The following is a 19308-nucleotide window of genomic DNA, read 5'->3' on the forward strand; positions in this document are numbered from 1 at the left end:
TGTGTTGAAAACTTTGAACTGGTCTGTTTTAATAGCCAAATTGCCTCTAGCTAACTTAGCATGTCATTATACCATAATTTCTTACTAAAATATGTTAGCTATAAATTTGTATTTCGAAGTCTTTGTTAACGCACAAACGAAGAGATTATATTACTAGCATATTAGCGTTAAAACTTCACAAAAGATACCTTTAGCTAGCATCCAACCTAGGAGAGGGTAAAACTCTAACCAACTACTCCCCTGTACTAGATCCTTCCCCTGGTGGTCCTCCTCCATCCTGTGGCACATTAACTACCCTGGTAGTGACTTTCGTTGGGATTGTGCCAAAAAGAATCTCCTAAGTTACCATTGCTGATGTTCCTTCAACTGGTGGAGGTGCCTCCAAATCTATGACTGTTGCAGTTGTGTCTTGTGCTTTGGACGACTCCCCCATCTCCCTTAATCCCTTTCTTGCTTGCTGTAATTCTCCTTGATAAAGTAGATCCGTAAATGGGGGAGGGTTGAGAAACATTTTGTGCCCCACTGCCATTGTAATCGCATACTGTGCCATGGTGTGTGCCAACTTGTTATACATTCGGGCCAAGTGAGTGATCTTGAAAGTAGTAAACCTTGTCATTTGGCAAGCCACATTCCTAAGTACTGTGAGCCTTGTGAGTATTGCGACAAGTAAACTGTGTAACATAACACAAATATTTAGATGTGTCTAAATCTAATCATGTTGATTCTAAAGATAATTGTGAATCGGGGCAGGTTGGGCTTCGAGTTCAGCCCACAGGCCGCTTGTCTAAAAGGCCCATCCCATGCCAAGCACACTTTGCATCGGGTCAGGCCGTGTTGGGCCAAAAATTTCGAAAGAGTGCTCGTGCCAGGGCCGTCGTGCACTAAGCCTAATTTTATAAATTTAGTGTGCTTTGTCGGATCGTGTCGTATTTTTTCTAAAAAATGCGGCTCCAGGTCCGACCCGTGACTTCGTCCTTGTTTTGGGTCAGAATTTTTCATATCGGGTCAGGCCTCATGTCGACCCGGCCCATATCCCATGCCAAGCACACTATGCATCAGGTAAGGTCGTGTTGGGCCAAAAATTTCAAAAGAAATCCCGTGCCAGGGCCGTCGTGCACTAAGCCTAATTTTATTAAATTTAATGTGCTTTGTCGGATCCTGTCGTATTTTTTTTAACAAATGCGGCTCCAGGTCCCACCCGTGACTTTGTCCTTGTGTTGGGCCAGAATTTTTCATATCGGGTAAGGCCTCATGTCGGCCCGGCCCACATCCAGATTCCGGGGGTCATGTCTACTGTACCTCTATGGCTCTATAATTCAATTCCCCCATTTCCCCACCAGGCCATCCTCTTCCCTCACGTCTTTAGAAATGGAGAAGAAAGGCGTACTAATGTCATACCCAATGTCCTCCTACTTAGAACACGAACTCAGTTCCCGCTTCACCCTCTTCAAAATCTGGGAACACCCCTTTTCAGACCCTCAATTCCTCAAACAAAACTCCAATTCAATCCACGCACTTGTGAGCAATGCAGCGCACGGTGCAAACGCTGAATTGATCGATTCCTTCACCGAATTAGAGATAATCGCAAGTTACAGTGTTGGGGTTGATAAAATTGATCTGGGAAAATGCAAGGAGAGAAAAATTAAGGTTACAAACACCCCTGATGTTCTCACTGATGATGTTGCTGATTTGGCTGTTGGGTTGATTTTGGGTACCCTAAGAAGGGTTTGTGTTGCTGATGCTTTTGTTAGAACTGGGGGTTGGGTCAATTCTGAGTTTCCTTTGTCTACTAAGGTTGTTCTCTAATTCTCTTTTTATTCTTGTAATTCAATTGTTTAATACTGAAATGTAGTGTTTGATTGGTTTGATGTGGTTCATACTGAGGTTTTTGATAGGTGTCTTCTATGTTAAATGCTATTGTTACTTGAGTATATGAACTACAGATAACAAGGGAATGCTAACTAGATTAGTTGGTAAAGTATTATGAGGTGGTATTGAATTCTTTATGAAGAATTTCATGTAAGCATAGCACTGTCTTCGAGGTTTACTGTTTCAGAATGGTTTGGGTTGGTTGTATTGTTCATTTGTGTCTTTGTCTAGATTCCTAGAAGATTATTGTTAATAAATAACTCTATTCCTTTGGGAGTTGAAAATTGTGTTCTTCTTCCTCTTTGTGGCAATCTGAATGGTGTTTGATTGCCTTTTTGGGGATACATTTAAGGTGTTTCTGCAGGTGTAAATGCTTGTGTGTGTATATGTGTTAAGTTCTTTTAGAGATTTGCTTATGCAGATTCTATACCATATGAACAAGCCTGAATGTCCATTCTTGTTCCCCCTTCACTGAGATGGTTGATGGCTATGGCTGAGTTCTGTTTTGGGGTGATCATGGGAGAGATTTTCTTGTTGGATCCGTGATCATTCTTTGTCATATACTGTATTGTGTAATTAAAATTTGAAATTATATGGATAAAAGGAGTCTAGGACATTGGGGGGAGATAGAGATCTGATCTCATGAGCTTCTTTTGAACAGAAACATTAATAGATTTTATTTCAAATAGGGGCTCTTTATGAGAGGGGAGGAAGAAAATGTTGGAGGTTAGGGTCCAGTTGCATTTGGCTTATGCCATCAGGATGGAAAATGTGGTGGAAATGTGGAGGAAATAACGCTGTAAAGTTAGATAAAATGTCGTTTTTTATAGTTTAGACTCTTTTTGAGTTGCCAAAATACAAGTAAGCCAGTCTTATTAAGCTGCTCAATATTATAGGACGAGATTTTGGAACAAAACTGCGGAAATTTACCCTGGTGTAGTTTACTGAAGAGAGTAATTTCTGTAAATGCTGACTAAAAGCTAACTGATCCACGAGCATGCTTTGATAGAGTTTCTGATTTACGAGCATACTTTGAGGGATCTTCGGCCTGTTGATATTATCTGCTATAATGACAAGTTGAATCATAGTTTTAGTTTGAATTTCTTTCTTTTCGAAGTAGAAATCTTTCTTATAATTTCCACACAAACACAGCGCCAACCTATTAATGGGATGCGGCTTGTATGCTTGACTTTCCTGTGCAATTCTTATGAGTTTGTGTTTATGGTGTAGGTGATTGGTCAGTTTTGACATTGTAGTGAAAATAACTATTATTACTCATACGTGTTATAATCTAGAATTATTTTCTAAGATTCTTTCTTTTTACCTATTTTGTCTTTCCAGTTCACTGGTAAATCAGTAGGAATTCTTGGATTGGGAAGGATTGGTTATGCTATTGCAAAGAGAGTGGAAGCATTTGGATGCCATGTTAGTTACTGCTCCAGATCTGAGAAACCTAATATCCAGTACAAATATTATGACAAGGTCATCGACTTGGCGGCTAACTGTGAAATCCTTGTTGTTTCATGTTCCCTTACTGAAGAAACCCGTCATATTATTAACCGTGAGGTGATTAATGCACTGGGTTCAAAGAGTATTCTCATAAACATTGGAAGAGGTGCTCATATCGTTGAATCTGAGCTCGTATCTGCTCTTCTCGAAGGTAGATTAGGTGGTGCAGGGCTTGATGTTTTTGAGAATGAGCCACACGTTCCTGAAGAACTGTTGAAGCTTGATAATGTGGTGATGATGTCTCATGTAGGAAGTGATACTGTCGAAACTTGCAAGGCTATGGCTGATCTGGTGATCAGAAATTTAGAGGCACACTTCTTGAAGAAGCCATTGTTGACTCCAGTTATATAACATCTTCTGAAGCCATGGTTTCCTTTTCTCCCAAAACATCCTGCTCTCCCGAGATCATGGTAATTCTCTTATATTTTTCACTGATATGCCTTGTACTGCTCTCTGTTTTATTTTGAGCTTCTCTCATGTTTGCAGTACTCTGAGGTAATGAAATGCATGATTGCTTTTGTTACATACTAGATCCGCCTTTCTTTATATAGAAGTTACGTAGTACTCCCTCTGTCCCAATTTGTTTGCCCCATTTGTCATTTTAGTTCGTCCCTAAAAGATTGCTCCTTTACCATAAATGTTCATGGGACAACAACTTTTTAAACAATATTACATGCACCCGGGTGCACCTAATAATTTTCACACAACTTTACTTTCACATAAAATACATTTGGCCCACCACTTTTGTCTCTTCTCAATTCCACACCCATTTTTTAATAAAACACATTTGCTTCATGGGGCAAACAATAAGGGACAGAGGAAGTATCATTTATCATAATACATGCTTTACCCTTTTATTTTGTAGTCTCCTTAGTTTAGGTTTAAGCGTCTTGTCTATGTTACCTCTCAGAAGACATACTTCAGGAAGTTCAAAGTTAGAAAAAGCTTCATAGATCAGTTATTAAATTTTGTTCCTTGTAGAAACTAATTCGAGTCAGTGATTCACCATTGTTTTCTACCATGTTCGTCTATAAGATACTAACACTTCAATGGGGAAAACCGAAAATATCTATTTCTCCAACTGGCTAGGAAACTAACAGGAGAAGAAATGTCTTAGATACTCCATAATTAGCAAACTTTAGTTAGACTCAGGGGCGCCATTGATATTTATCCCCCTATCAGTTGCCCAACAGTTTGGCAGTTAGTTGAACTCATCGGAATGATATAACTAGAGATGACATGATGATGTGAGTTGAAGGCCATTACCTGCACCTCCATATCTATGATGGTTTCCGTCCCGTCTTATCAGCTTCTGCATCACAGGATATGCATGTTTAGGTAGGTTGCGAACGTTAGGTGGCTCACCTTATCCATGGATTGGCATTATTGAATTATTCAGTACATTATGTTGAGTCATAATGTTCCCACATTTTTTTGGGGGTTTGGAAGATGCACTGAACCAACTGATAATTGGCACATGACTCTATTGACCATAAGTATAGTTGTTGAACAAGAGATTCTTGATTCAATATTTAGGGCACGTCCATGTCAAGTCTAAAACAAGAGTAGAGCATGTACATTTTGGACGCTAACAACCTTTATTGGTACAAATTTATTGTGTAATTGGTACTACTAAATACACAACTAATCACTACCAATAAGACTTTTGTCTTATTGTGGTCACCACTACCAATAACAAACTAATTTGTACCAATAAAGTTTGTTAGCGTTCAAAATAGACACTCTATGATATGGATATAGCCAATTTCGTCAGACACTACTCCGTATATTTCTTGCGTACGAATAATGGTGATGTAGGTATTGTTTTTATTGTGTAGAGGGGATAGGATCTCACATTTTTGTGTCCATCCCTCTTTGTTCACATTATGAATAAATGACTGCAGGAAAACATGAATGAATCATAAATTAGGAATAGGAAAAATGCTCGAATTCTTTGTATATTTACCTTTACACATTCTTTGTTCGAAAATAATAGTCACATATACTCCACACTTTGTATCCTGTTGTCATTATTCATTACACCGTAGTTGATTGGAACGTCTAGACTAAATGCTGCAGTAATTTATTAATAAACTTCAATTTATTAGTATGCTTCATAATGTTATTTGCATTGAACTTTATAACTAGTTTTGGACATAAAAATATACTCCGTATCATCTTATCCCTTGTATTTCAGAAAGATGGTGCAATAAAGCATCAAATCAGGAAAATACTACTAATAAAACTACAAATAATATACAAAATCTGGGGTTGTGTGAAATTGTCTTAATCACAGCAAGGAAAACACCAAAAATAACCTTGCATCTGCTCTCAAGGCTTGAAAGTGGGATGACAATTACAAACCCTAGAAAGATAATGACATCAAACAAAAGGTTTAATTTACTTAATTGCACTTTCCCCCCTTTTTTTTCCTTTTTTTTAAAATTTTCCTGGTGCACTTTTTCTATTGCTTTCTTCCTGATGTCAAGAAGAGACAGCACCTTTGAAGATGAGGAATTTGAGTGTCTCGAGTGTGAAGTATATGAAGCTTCCCTTTGAATGTGTGAAGAAACAACCAAAGTTTGATCCCACCACACATTGCCACCCTCCTCCATATTTCTTGTCAAAATCCTGCAACATTTTGCACATATAGAAAATTAATACTCTCTACTATGTTACTAGACTCTTCATTTTATCTCGTAAATAAGTAAGTACCCCATCTTAGATCTGCTGTAGTCTAATCAGTGTTACCTAATTCTCTAATCACCCCACGAACCACGAACCCAAAAGGCGAATTATAATAATTCCTCCGTTCCGGAAATATCGCACCATTTGTTTTTTACGCTATTCACACTATAACTTTGGCCATTTTTTGTGATTTGTACGTAATTAAATTTTATTCATGTGGGGTCATGTTAGATTCGTATCGATATATATTTCTAAATGTTAATTTTTTATAATTTATACTTAGACATGATTTGAAATATTAAGAGTCAAAGTAATGGTTAGAGGAGTAAAAATCAACCACGGTGCAATATTTCCGGAACAAAGGAAGTATAAAAATGGTACAGTTTTGGTCCAACTTAGCAAATTAGGTAGCAAATTGCGTACCCGTACCCAGTCTCATAATAGCGAATCAGATAACAGTTAGTCTAATACCTGAACACGTACCCATGTCCAACACGAGTAAACGAAAAACAAAACCCAGAAAAAGTCAAGGTTGGATTTAGTAGTACCTTTTTCATGTGAGCAGCAATGGATTTGCAGTCACAAACATCAAAAAGATCAAGAGCATGAGAAGCAGAAGCCATAGCTTGGATCTGCATCTTCAAAGGCATATCAGTATCTTCAATCAAAGCTTTTCCTTCCAACATTTTTTTCTCTCTCTCCTTCTCCAAGATTAACCCAGATGAGCTTGATTCTTATCTCAAAAAACCCAGAAAGGATAAAGCACAATGTAGTACTAGTTGTATCTTTTTTATTTTAGAAAAAATAGGTATTGAAACTGGGCAGAAACAGAGGTATTTATATATACAGAGAGAAGTGGCAGAAGCAGATGGGTAGCCTGAATCTCTCTTACCTTCTAAATGTGACCGATTCATTTGCTTGCGTAGGCTTACATTATTCATAATTGAAGCTAAGGCACATATTCCAAACTTTGGATTTATTTTTTATTGTCCATTTTACTCCCAATTTTGAGGGTACGTACCTTCTTAGTATTGTCCTGTTTATTAGTTGGACTTTTAAGGATAATGTTGTTTAAGGGACTTTTCATAATAGAAGCATTTTGCTCGGTTCTTTTCATCTTATTTTTATTGCTTATTAGAACAGACCAGAATAGACTAGACCAGACAAAACAAAACAAAACTCAATCACAGAAAACAATCAGACCGGACTAGAAACTAGATAAATCAGACCACACCAGAAACTAGAGAAATGTGTATGACGTGTGGATGTGTAAAATAAAAAAAACGACCTAGGATTAAATCTCATCTACACCATTAATTTGTCGTCTTGCTCTTTCGCTGCTCTATCTACCTCAAAAAAAAAAAAGGTTAATTTATAATTTAAAATTATGCGCAACGGATTAAGGATAGATATTTACTAGTATGACGTGTGAATGTGTTGGGATTATAAGATTTTAACGTGCCCAATTTGGATTAGTTGTACTATGATGACGTGGATATGTGTTGGAGTATATTTGACTCGGCAATTTTGGCTAACGGTGGCTCGTGGGAACTGAATTTGAGTGGTCACCTAAGGCCCTGTTCAGCTGAACTGAACTGAACTGAATTGAATATTTCTAAACTGAACTGAATTGAACTGCGAAAGTAGTCCTGAAGCTGAAATTAAGCAAAAAAGAACAGGGCTTAACTCATAGTATATCCATTAGATTAACGTTTCACTCTAAGCACCATATTTAAGGTGGATTAATTGGGTATGGTATTTGATTTTTCTAAACAGAAATGGTGCAGTATTTAGGAAACGGAACAAATATTAGACAGTAATGGTTGGTGGTTTGGTGCCTTAATTAGCTAGCTTATGTAACATACTTTGTACGCTATAATGATCAAATGCTTCTGCAAGAAATTTAAAACTTGTGAATGAAATTGCTCAATTAGGATGCATTGTGATCTGATGATATATTTTCCATTATTTTGTCCATAACTTCGTTCCCTCTTTTCTTCACCAAAATTTGTACGTACAATTCTTCGACAACTCGTGATTGTTCTCTAAACTGTCTATTAGTGTAGTGCAGTGCAGCTGTGCAGTTCAGGACTTCATCAGGGGGTCCTTCAACGCCTTGTTGCCAAATATTAAAGATGGCCGTGGGCCGGGCCCACTCCAGGTCCACTCTCTATCGGGTCGGTTCGGGCTGAAAAGTTCAAAATAGGCCCATAGCCACGGGCTGTCGTGCCGGGTTGGACCGTCGTGTCTAGGCTTAATTTTTACTAAATTTAACGTGCTTGTCGTGCTTTTCCCAAAAATACGACACAGCCCACAATTTCGTGCTTGTGGCGGGCCGTGCTTTTTTTTGTGCCTGTGCCGGGCTGGATTTTTTCGTGTCGGGTCGGGCCTCGAGCTGGCTGGCCGGCCCACTGCCATCTTTACTAGTTATTGCTTGTGCTTAATCCCCTATTACCAACATACATTGGCTTAATCAGTCTCTTTCTATGCTCCCCCTTTGGTACTCTGGTCGTGATTCTAATCTTTTCTGATACAAACTATTACTCTGTATCATACACTTCTTTGATCAGTTTGGTAATGGTTTTATTTTACGAGTATTTACACAAAAGTACAAAACATGTCTCCCTTTACCTTTTTTTTAGGGAAAAGGTGAGCGGGCATTATATTAAATCAAATTGAGTTCCGCCAAAGTTTGGAGGCTTTGGGGTAACGAGTTCATACAAATACGTTCCGAATATTTACCTACAATCTCTATCAATATTTTCAAGTGTAGTTTGATTTTTGTTTACTTATTGGTGTAATGATGGAGTTGAATTGACTTGTTTATTTAGATTAGGCTCGATATATATTTCAGAAATATCATTTTTTTATAAGTTTACTATAAGATTAAATTGGATATAATAATGGTCAAAGTCTTGATCAAACCAGAGTTCAAGTACTTCGTACTTTGTAGTATAATAACATCTTTTTTGAACGAAGATAGCATTACTTGTAACACTTTAATAATTCTCCGACATGTTAGCATAGGTCCAAATATTAGTTATATTAAATCATATTAATCATATACTTTTATGAAGAGAGTTTTTTATAAAGGAAGCTCATATGATCCTTTAGTCTTTAGGCATCTTTTTTTTAGTTTTTCCCAATGAGATTTCAGAATATACAATGTGTTCTTACTTTAGCCTCTTTTTTTCAAGTTCCTTTAACCATGCTTTTATAAATTCAAACGAAGAGCCTTTAACTCTCAAGGATATAAGCTTTATGTGAGCAAACCGAATCTCTTTCACCTAAAAGGCTAAAAGCTACCAATATGAGATGTTCACTTATTATGAATTTACGGAGTATGATATACTCATACCTACCAAAAAATAAAAATAAAAGAAAAGCTATAAACTGAATATACAGCCCAAATTCTAGGATCCACTTCCAAATCCGATTCCATATACCAGATGTCACTGACTTTATCGAAGTCATTCCACTCATATTAGGGGTGACAGGGGTTTTAACACAAAAACTCATACCCAAACCTATATTTTTGGCGCGGGCTTTTCAGGCTAGAACGGAATTTTTGGGATTTCATACCATGTTCGGGCTTTGGTCTAAAAAAATGCTTTTGTGGTTGCCTAACCGCGCAATTTTTCGGGCTTGGTAGACTATAGTTGACCAAGTCTAACTCATTTAATATGTTGTTAGATTTATCTCAGTATGTATTGCATGTGTAAACTTGAAAAGAATCCAGATGTACGTTTCGATCTATATTTTTATGGAAGTCATTCCACTCATATGGTATCTTGTTAGATTTGTCTCAGTATTTTCCAAACATTAACTTATGGGAGTCATTCAACTCATATGTTACTACGTACGTAAAATCTTGTTAAATTTATCTCGATATATAATTTAAACTATCAAATTTTCATATATATATTTTTATAATACATAGTTCCCTACATGAAACCAGACAAGCAAAAAGGAACAGATATAGCATTAATTAGCTCTAGTAATCTTAGCTAGGTGTATAAAAACTAGGTCAAATTGTTAAATGCCCTACAGTTTAGTGGCATAGCTTTCAACTTTCAGGAAGAAAATCTTAGTTCAAAATTAAGAGAAAACCCTTTCACTTTCACATGGCAACATTCCTTCCCATACTCCTCCCCATCCTCCTCCTCTCCCTCGCCACCGCCTCCCACTCCTCCACACTAAACTCCTTCGTCTACGGCGGCTGCTCCCAACTCAAGTACGCCTCCGACGATGTCGCCTACACTTCAAACCTCAACTCCCTCCTCACCTCCCTAGTCAACTCAGCCACCTACATGTCCTACAACCATTTCGCCATCGCTGGCACCGCCCCACACGACGTCGTCTACGGCCTCTACCAATGCCGAGGCGACCTCTCCATGCCGGACTGCGCCACCTGCGTAGCCACCTCGGTGAGTCGACTCGGAGCCCTATGCCCCGGGTCATGCGGCGGGGTCCTCCAGCTACAAGGGTGCTACGTAAAGTACGACAACGACACGTTCATCGGGGTTGAGGATAAGACGGTGGTGAATAAGAAATGTGGGCAATCTACGGGGTATCAGGATAAGATTGCGAACCGTGACGCGGTGTTGGACGGGGTGGTGGCTAGCGGCGGAGGGATTTTCCGAGCAGGCGGTTCGAAAGACGTAGCGGTGATCGCACAATGTGTAGGGGACTTGGATGGAGGGGAGTGTCAAGATTGTTTGAAAGAAAGTGTTGAGCAAGTGAAGATGAATTGTGGAACGAGTGGTAATGGTGATATGTATTTGGGGAAGTGTTACGTGAGGTATACGATTGGTGGTGGTCGTGGATATTTCAACTCTAATGGTAATTATAATAATAATGGTAAGTTCAATTCTAAACAAATTACAATCTAGTCACTTTAGACATTATGTTAGGCATAGTTCTCTTATCTAATCTGGTCTAATTGTTTTATGTGAGTGTTTTTCTACTTTTCCGGTCTAATTTGGTCTAGTCTAATTTAATTTTTTTCGTCTGGTCTAATAAACAATAAAATTAAGGTGATGAAGAGAACAAAAGTTGGTCAAATCTTCATCACAATTCACAAAGACAAGTTACAGGAATGTGTTACATAATATATAGAGTAGGTTTTTTGTCATACGGTTTGATCAAATATTTTGGTTAGACCAATTAGCCTTTTACCTGCTTTTTCTTTGACTAATGCATGTTCTCTATGACTTCTAATTAACAAATAAGAATTAAGTTGGCTAATCGTCTGTTATAAGAATTTGCCTAAATTATAACCTACTTCATGCTTCACACACTAGTGTCTTGGATCGTTAAGTTTAGACTTGAGATTAAATTGTTGTAGTGACATTTCATGCATGTTAGTTGCATTATAATGTAGGTCAAACAAGTTTTAGGAATATACTCCAACTCTCTTTCTACATTAAAAATACATCGAATTGAAGTAATACATAATTTGTAACCTAATTAACGCGAGTACACTTCTATCCCGCAATTTATATGTCATTTGTGTGTCACTTCCTTCTGTTAGTAGTACGAAGTAATACTTCGTACGGAGTATTTCGTATTATTTAATGTTATGTTTAGAGTCTAGAATCTAGATTAAATTCATGTGGTGACTAATGACAAGGATCCATATCATTTTTACATTACTAAATATTAGTTTTGACGTACTAATTTAATCTTAATTTGTTTTGTTTGTTGTAGGGTCGGACAAAAATAGAGGAGTGAAGAATTTTGCACTAGTAATCGGTTTATTAGCTGCAATTGTGATCGTCATCATATTTCTAACTTTCCTTTGCCGAGCCTTTGCTGGAAGCAGTAAGCTATCATCGATCATATCATATTCCCTTATAATTTCCTTTACTACCTTTGTCCGCTCGAGTTTAGTTGTCATATTTCTGAAGATGACCGGGCCGGGCTTCGGACTGAGCCCATGGGCCATGGGCCTAACTGGGGCGGGCCCACGTTGTATTGGGCCAGACCGAAAAGTTCAAAACATGGCCCAGGCTCGGCCCGAGCCTACGTACTTTTGTATTGGACCGGGCCGGGCCATCGTACATACCTAAGGCTAATTTTACTAAATTTAGCGTGCTTTATCTTGTCGTGCTTTTTCCAAAAAAAATCAAGGCCCATGCCCGGCCCACGATTTTGTGCCCATGCCGGGCCGGGCTTTATTCGTGTCGGGTCGACACGGCCCATAACCATCTTTACATATTTCTAATTCAAATTACACTGTTAACGTGACAACTAATTGTTTTCGGACAAAAGTAGTACAAATGTTATTTCATTTCATATCCATATAATACTAATCATACTTATTTCTTTTTTGAGGGAACTAATCATACTTATTTCTGTTTTGCAGGTAAATAAAATGGTTTTCTCTTAATAAAATGACATTATTGTTATTATTATTATTAATCTACCTTTTTATTGCCTTTTTACTAAATATTATAGATAAATTAATTAAATATTGTATTATTTGATTAAGCAAAGCTTTTTGTAAAGGAAGAAAGCAAAAGATGAAGGAGCAGAGTGTGTATTCTGCATATTCATGCAAAAGGAAAGAGGAATCCCACAAACTTAATTCACTTTTGTCAAAGCTTTAAATTTTTAGTAACAAAGTTGTATTGTCTGATGTTAAGATATGCCCACATGCATTGCTTAAAGTTGCATGGACCTAATCTTTTTGCTACTTCTCTTTTATGCATTGGATTCCCAGATTCTACTTCTTTAAACTACTTACAGCAACATTAGCGCTAGTTTTAAGACGTGGTTTCATTGAGTATTAAGATAAAACATTTCATTTAAGTGGTTACGTATGACAAAAGTCTGAGCAAAAGTCTTGTAATATCATGATCGACTATGTTTCAGACGATTAAGCAACAAACTCTATCTCAATTATTTTTGTAGTTTTTTTAAATTTTATTATTTCACAAGTCTTGAATTAGTTTATGATGCAACAACAACAACAAAGTCTTAGTCCCAAAATGATTTGGGGTCGGCTAACATGGAACAACAATTAATTTATGATGAAGTGAAAAAATTGGATAAGTCTGAAAATAGCCTAGACAAGAATCTGAAAAATTAAAAATAAATAAAATAAATAAAAAGTTGATGTGAAAGTCTTAAGCTTAAACTCTACTCATGTTGTTGTTAGCTTGTGTGGTTACTCCTATTTTTGTGTGTGAGGTACGTGGTTGATGCATGTGTAAGGTAATTAAAGATATAAAGTAGGGTGAGAAAAAATGGATCAATAAACGGTCAAAGGATAATTCTCGTATGAGACGGTTTTACGATAATTCATGTATTAGACGGTTTTGCAATAATTCATGCATATGAGATTAGCGTGAGTTTGTAAAGTAGTTAGTTTAAGGCTCCGTTTGGTAAGGCGTAAAATATTTTCATCGTAAAACGATTTTTCATGGAAAATAGTTTTTAAGGGAAAACACAATTATAAACTAGTTTTCCTTTGTGTGGTAACTTAAAGGAAAATAGGAGAAGATGGTGAAGATTGAGGAGAAGAAAGGAGAGGGAGGTAAGGAGGAAAGAAGGAAAAGTGGTTCCCTCCCTTTCAAATGGAAAAGGGTTTTCCATCTTTGAGAGAATAATGGAAAATTGTTTTCCATCTCTTACTCAACCAAACAACGTAAAATGATTAAAAAGGGGAAAATTGTTTTCCATGAAAACGTTTTACGCCATACAAAACGGAGCCCAAGTGAAAGTGGTGAATATCAAAACCTACACCACCATATCTCTCTCAAAAAGCTAAGCAAAACCTTGTTACGTGAGAATGGCTATTAAAAACTGGCTCGATCAGACAGATATGAAAAGAAAAAAAAAAATCAACCCGGAAGAAAAATTATTCGTTCATTCCGCACGGACATAATAACCTGCACCAAACATAATCCGATTAAACCCGACACGTAAACAACCGATAATACGATTTGACCGCCCTACTCAAGAGACTAGAAGAATGGAAAGATCAAGTCATTAACCACAGACCTAGGCCCAAACTCAGTTTAGTACAGAGTACTGAATTGTAGGCCCGTTAAATTCTGGGTACAACCGTGCAACTATTTGGGTTGTGTAATCGGGTCCATGTGATGAGGCCTGTAGGTATCGGGTAACTCTAATTTCAAACTTATAATTTGATGGGTGTCTAGTCTTAATCCGATGTGGACCATTATTGGCTGGCTATAATAATTGAATGTTTAATTAATATTTTTTGTCGAATTCACATTTTTATTTTTATTTTCCTTTGGAAATTTCTATTCATTTTTTTTTTTTTTGAAATTTCTATTCTTGGTAGGTAAGAAGTCTTGGAAGAGCTTCGTTGCTTTATACTAGTCCACTAAAATGAAGTTATCTACTTCTTATAATGGATGCATAAAAAAAACAAGTGGAGATCAACGAAATCTTTTCAATGAGGTCTTAGCTTAGTATTTAAGATGGATGTCGTGTATACAAAATGTCACATTTTTAGGCTTTGTCGTGCTCACATTATTTATGTGGACTTCTTTTAGAAAGAAAAAATAAACAGTTTAAATAAATTCCGATAAGATAAATTCGGGAAAATTAAGGGTTTTCCAAACACAATTTATAATTAACATAAGTTTTGATAAGTTTATACTTCGTATAAGATAAGTTGAGAAAAAATAAGCGAAAATAAGGTGAATAAAACCCACATTTAATACCATCATAAGCTCCGTTAAGACTTAGGGGATTCCATGATATAAATTATAAACTATAGGGAATGATCTTTATTCTTAACTAGTTTTTGGGCCCGTTCGATGAACGGGCTGGTTATATGTTGGTAGTGTAATGGAGTATTCTACATGAAAACTAATAACAATAAAGTGGAATAATGAATGACCATATTTTTTTTATAACAAAAAGTAAATAGAATGACTAATAAGGTTTGGACAGTGTCTTCAAGATGGGGTTGCTTATGTGTAATTGAAATAATGATGGTTATGTTTTTAAATACTACTAGGTATTGATGGTGCTTTTATTTTTATGTTTTTTTTAAAAGAAATTTTTAGGATTAAATATATCGCACCTTACTACACTTTTCTTACGTATAATTAATAAAAAAATATAATATAAAAAAAATCAAAAAGGTTATACGGAGTAAGTGATAAAGAACTGAGAAAACATTATACAAATCGAATACCAATTGGCATTTGATCATAACCTTAAAAGTCTTGTATAATTGGAATTTGATCATAACCTTAAAAGTTACACCGTTAAAGACAAGAACTAGCTATAAACATCAATGGCATGATGGTGACAACAGTGACAAAGCAATTTGTGTCCCTTATTGTATTGTATTATTAGTAGGGGTGTAAATGAGCCGAGCCGGTCAATAAACTACTCGGGCTCGGGCTCGTTTAAAACTCGTTCATGTTCGTTCATTTACTAAACGAGCCGAGCTTGAACAACTTTTGAAGCTCGCTTAATAAACGAGCTTGAACATGAACATATGTATGCTCGTTCATTTAAGTTCATGAACAACTTGTTCATTTATGTTCATGAACAACTCGTTCATTTATGTTCGTGAACAAGTTCGTCTAGTTATGTTATGTATCATATTTTACCATATATGCATTTTTCAAATATAAATAAAAATCATGTTTTTGACTTTTGGAATCTATAATAGAATAAATATTTTGAAATAAAATTTTAATTGCTAAATTATTGCTCTTTGACTCTTTCTAAATTATTAGTTTGTTTATCAAATAAAGTAATGTATACTTTAATCTTTATTATTAGATATAATTATAATTTGTTAGATTTTCAAGTGGTTATACTCTAAAGCTCGTTTAAGAAAGCTCGTTTATAAACTCGGCTCGATTAATAAATGAGCCGTTCACGAACAGTTCGCGAACACAAAATATTTTAAACGAACCGAGCTTGAACAAATTTTTGAGCTCGGTTAAAAGCTCGGGCTCGGGCTCGGGCTCGAGCTCGCATAAGTTAAATGAACATGAACATGAACAGGGTAAAGCTCGGCTCGGCTCATTTACACCCCTAATTATTAGAAGTAGTTCAGCAGTTAATTGTACATTTATTTATTACTTCGTCGAGGTAAGTCTATATCGCTGTCCACCAGCGATAAAAAAACCCATACCCACCCTTAAAAAAAAAAAAAAAAAAAAAAATTGGAAACATGGCTCACACTTAAATAAATGTGTACAAGTGTTGCTAACTTGTTATATACTGTCATCGGTAATATAAGTATTGTCATTGTTATATATATACTGTCATTGTTGTATTAAAATACTGTCACAATCACCCAAAAAAAGGAAATTATGTATACAAGTGTAATGAAATAGAAAAAGTAAAGGGATCACTAAATGAATGAATAAAAGTGTTGCATATTAAATGAATGGATAAAAGTATGTATATAAGTGTTATATAAGTATTATCATCGTTTACATAAATACTGTCATTGTTATATTAAAATACTGTCATTGTTGTATCACTTACTGCCATATTGCCGATATTTATTAATTTGTTTGACTTTTCAACTCATGTAGCGAAAATACAATTTAGCCCTGAATATGGGATCTTTTTGTCGCTGGTGAACATCGATGTAGCCTGCCTCTTACTTCGTCTCAAAGTTGTTTTTAAATTCATTATTATATGCTACTGCTAGTCATAATATTAAAATAAATCACATGGTACTTAACTTAAGAAAACCTTTCTCTTTTTTGAAACCAATGTAACATAACCTAGATGGGTGAATAGTGGTTTACAGTATAAAGCTTACTTTTCTCTATTTCTCAATGTATACATAGATGAGTACATCATTTTGATCAAATCAGGTTGACGGTAAACAACTTTAACCATTAATAACTTCAATGATATATTAGTTTATTTTTGAAAAAGTTAATTTGAAAATATATAGTGCAAACAAATCCAACAACAATTATAATAACGTTTATTTTTACATTTTAATAACTAAACACTACAACGCTTTTATAGAATACACAATGTTTTTTATAATTATTAAGCTAAACGAATTTACAAGTTGAAATTAAGTGGAGGAAATTGAAGACCTGAAAAGCGTCGCTCCTCTCTCTCCTTTATCTCTCTTCTCTCTCATCTTTTAGGGCTTCAGTTTTTTAAGTCTTTTAAGTCGGAAATTGTCTAATTTCCGAAGAAATTAGACTATTTCTGACCATTCTTGTTTTTTCATTGTTTTCTATTCATGTTTTGTTTTGTTTTGTTTTGATTTCTTTTCCGTTAATTTGTTCCAATTTATTCTTGGGTTGTTCCCAATTTATTTGGGTTTTTCCTAGAGTTTTCTAGGTTCTTGGATGAGATTTTTTTTAGGGTTTCAATAATTAGGAATGAGATTTGGATTCGTACAGGTTTATGGTTTATCATCAACTCGTCGATCATAACAATTCGTGCGCAGATTGCGAATGACTCTTGCGTCAAGTTAGAAGCGATGGAGTACGAGATGTGCTTTAGGATGCAGAATAGTAATTATATTGATTGTAACAGTTATGTATTTTCTTTGAATGTGTGGTAAGCAAACCTATTTTATCATTATTGTAGATGTCGTATGGCTGATTATTAATGATATGGTTTTTTTCCCGTAAAAAAAAAAAAAAAAAGTTGTATAAGTGGTGTTCTTTTCATGCACTCTTAGCCTTTATAAGTTCCATCTTCTATTCTAAATTTGAAAAGTTAATGTTCAAGTAATTAGTAACAAACAAATTCAATATAACCAAACTTTAATGTTTTATTTTTTTCTCTTTTTGAAATCTAAACTTTCATGGACTTAATTGCCAATTTGCCACAACGAAGAAATCAAGTGATATAGTGTGCAATTATGTTTATGCCACCCAACCCAACCATTAAAAAAAAGGAAAATTTGGTAATATTAATCCAACCTTTGACCGATTTTCTTTTATTAAGCCCACCTACGACATATTTTTTAATAATCCCACCTTTATTACCCAACAACTTTTATTGGGCCCAACAGGTCATAAAACTGTTGTAAGCGGCATTATTTCTCTACATGGCAGTACTCTCTCTCGATATATTCAGTCATCGTCATCAATTCATCACCATCTCGTTGAATTTTTCACCGATTACCGGCCACTTAAGCCCAATAAAAGTCGTCGGGTAGTAAAGGTGGGATTATTAAAAAATATGTCGTAGGTGGGATTAATAAAAGAAAATCGGCCAAAGGTTGGATTAATATTACCAAATTTTCCTAAAAAAAATGTGCAATATCTAATAATTCAATAAATAATATTAACTAAATAGTTTAGTTTACAAGAGATTCTAATTATCAATTATAATTAGGTTAAAATCCGTCGGTTGCCGACACTCATAGCCCTACAATTACAAACTACAATTGAACTTATCCACACAAGCTAAAGGCAGTAGTTGTGTTGTAGTGTTAGTTTTGAGGTATTGTCTTATTCCCAACTATTGTATCCTATGTCACCTAATAAAGCATTATTTTCTGTTGGCCACCCTTCTACTTTTTCCGTTTCTTTTTATTTTATCCAATTCGACTTTTATTTCAATTCACACGTTCCGTATTTACCATTTTTAATGAAAAAAAATATCAATTAGCTACTCATCCTGTTTTTTTTTTGTTCTTTACGTTTATATTTTTTGGTGCTTCAAAATATTCTTTATATTTTATTTTACATTATCACATAACTGCTTTAATATTCTATTAAAATTTGTGTCCAATGATTATTTTAACCAATTAAATTAATTGGGTCATTTAATCTCTCACGCTTTTTTATTGAGACATTAATTTTTTCTCATTTTTCCAATATCATACTCCGTATTTTTGATAAAAGTGAAAACATTATATAAAAAATGTAATTTTCCTTGTTTAAGTAAAAAATAGAGGAATTTCAATGCACATTAATTAGACGTTAATAAACGTGCAAAAGGCCAAACATAAAGAACAAAAAGAAATGGTGGAGTAGAATTTTAGTGGTTAAAGTTACTAACGCTTGCAAATATGCATTGGCAAACACGATAAAAAAAACATCACTAAAAAATAACTAATGAAGCACTCTTTTTATTTTTTTATTTTTTATGGTTATATTTTAATTTTGGTGGTCAAACTTTTTGAACGTAAATTCCTATTATTACTGATATCAAAATATATGATTGAGATATTGTTAAATTCCTATCAATATGTATCTTTCAAAATATCAAATTTTTATATATATAAAAAAATCATATGTAATTAGA

General features: G+C 35.2%; 3 protein-coding genes across 6 annotated transcripts; 2 read left to right on the top strand and 1 right to left on the bottom strand.

Annotated features, from left to right (window-relative positions):
* Positions 1–1313: 1313 nt before the first annotated feature.
* On the top strand, positions 1314–9033 carry LOC110801783 (glyoxylate/hydroxypyruvate/pyruvate reductase 2KGR). Of its 4 annotated transcripts, none has more exons than XR_008932637.1 (3): positions 1314–1794; positions 3211–3788; positions 8138–9033. XR_008932637.1 is itself a non-coding variant. In XM_056843306.1 (2 exons), exons 1-2 carry the CDS (start codon positions 1369–1371, stop codon positions 3727–3729), a joined length of 945 nt encoding a protein of 314 aa, XP_056699284.1. In that variant the 5' UTR covers positions 1314–1368; the 3' UTR covers positions 3730–3901. The 4 variants fall into 4 exon arrangements, 1 of the variants encoding a protein (XP_056699284.1); XR_008932636.1 differs by having other exon boundaries at positions 8128–8836; XR_008932635.1 differs by having other exon boundaries at positions 8133–8834.
* On the bottom strand, positions 5589–7115 carry LOC110801788 (dynein light chain 1, cytoplasmic). The gene is made up of 2 exons (XM_022007208.2): positions 6615–7115; positions 5589–6009 (listed from the first exon to the last, which is right to left on the bottom strand). The coding sequence occupies exons 1-2, from the start codon at positions 6750–6752 to the stop codon at positions 5863–5865; spliced, it is 285 nt and encodes a 94-aa protein (XP_021862900.1). The 5' UTR covers positions 6753–7115; the 3' UTR covers positions 5589–5862.
* Positions 9034–10041: 1008 nt separating the features above from the next.
* On the top strand, positions 10042–12778 carry LOC110801785 (plasmodesmata-located protein 7). Its single transcript, XM_022007204.2, has 3 exons — positions 10042–10926; positions 11776–11889; positions 12434–12778. The coding sequence occupies exons 1-3, from the start codon at positions 10191–10193 to the stop codon at positions 12439–12441; spliced, it is 858 nt and encodes a 285-aa protein (XP_021862896.1). The 5' UTR covers positions 10042–10190; the 3' UTR covers positions 12442–12778.
* Positions 12779–19308: the final 6530 nt, after the last annotated feature.

The sequence above is a fragment of the Spinacia oleracea genome, chromosome 4 (assembly GCF_020520425.1).
Source record: "Spinacia oleracea cultivar Varoflay chromosome 4, BTI_SOV_V1, whole genome shotgun sequence".
NCBI classification, from domain to species: Eukaryota; Viridiplantae; Streptophyta; class Magnoliopsida; order Caryophyllales; family Amaranthaceae; genus Spinacia; species Spinacia oleracea.

What these genes read in the sequence shown, in the direction of transcription:
- LOC110801783 (XM_056843306.1), top strand. Translation starts at nt 1,369, where the DNA reads ATGGAGAAGAAAGGCGTACTAATGTCATACCCAATGTCCTCCTACTTA. An exon ending in AGTTTCCTTTGTCTACTAAG is followed by an intron (nt 1,795 to 3,210) that starts GTTGTTCTCTAA and finishes TTGTCTTTCCAG; the next exon opens with TTCACTGGTAAATCAGTAGG.
- LOC110801785 (XM_022007204.2), top strand. Translation starts at nt 10,191, where the DNA reads ATGGCAACATTCCTTCCCATACTCCTCCCCATCCTCCTCCTCTCCCTC. An exon ending in TGGTAATTATAATAATAATG is followed by an intron (nt 10,927 to 11,775) that starts GTAAGTTCAATT and finishes TGTTTGTTGTAG; the next exon opens with GGTCGGACAAAAATAGAGGA.
- LOC110801788 (XM_022007208.2), bottom strand. Translation starts at nt 6,752, where the DNA reads ATGTTGGAAGGAAAAGCTTTGATTGAAGATACTGATATGCCTTTGAAG. An exon ending in TTGCTGCTCACATGAAAAAG is followed by an intron (nt 6,010 to 6,614) that starts GTACTACTAAAT and finishes AAAATGTTGCAG; the next exon opens with GATTTTGACAAGAAATATGG.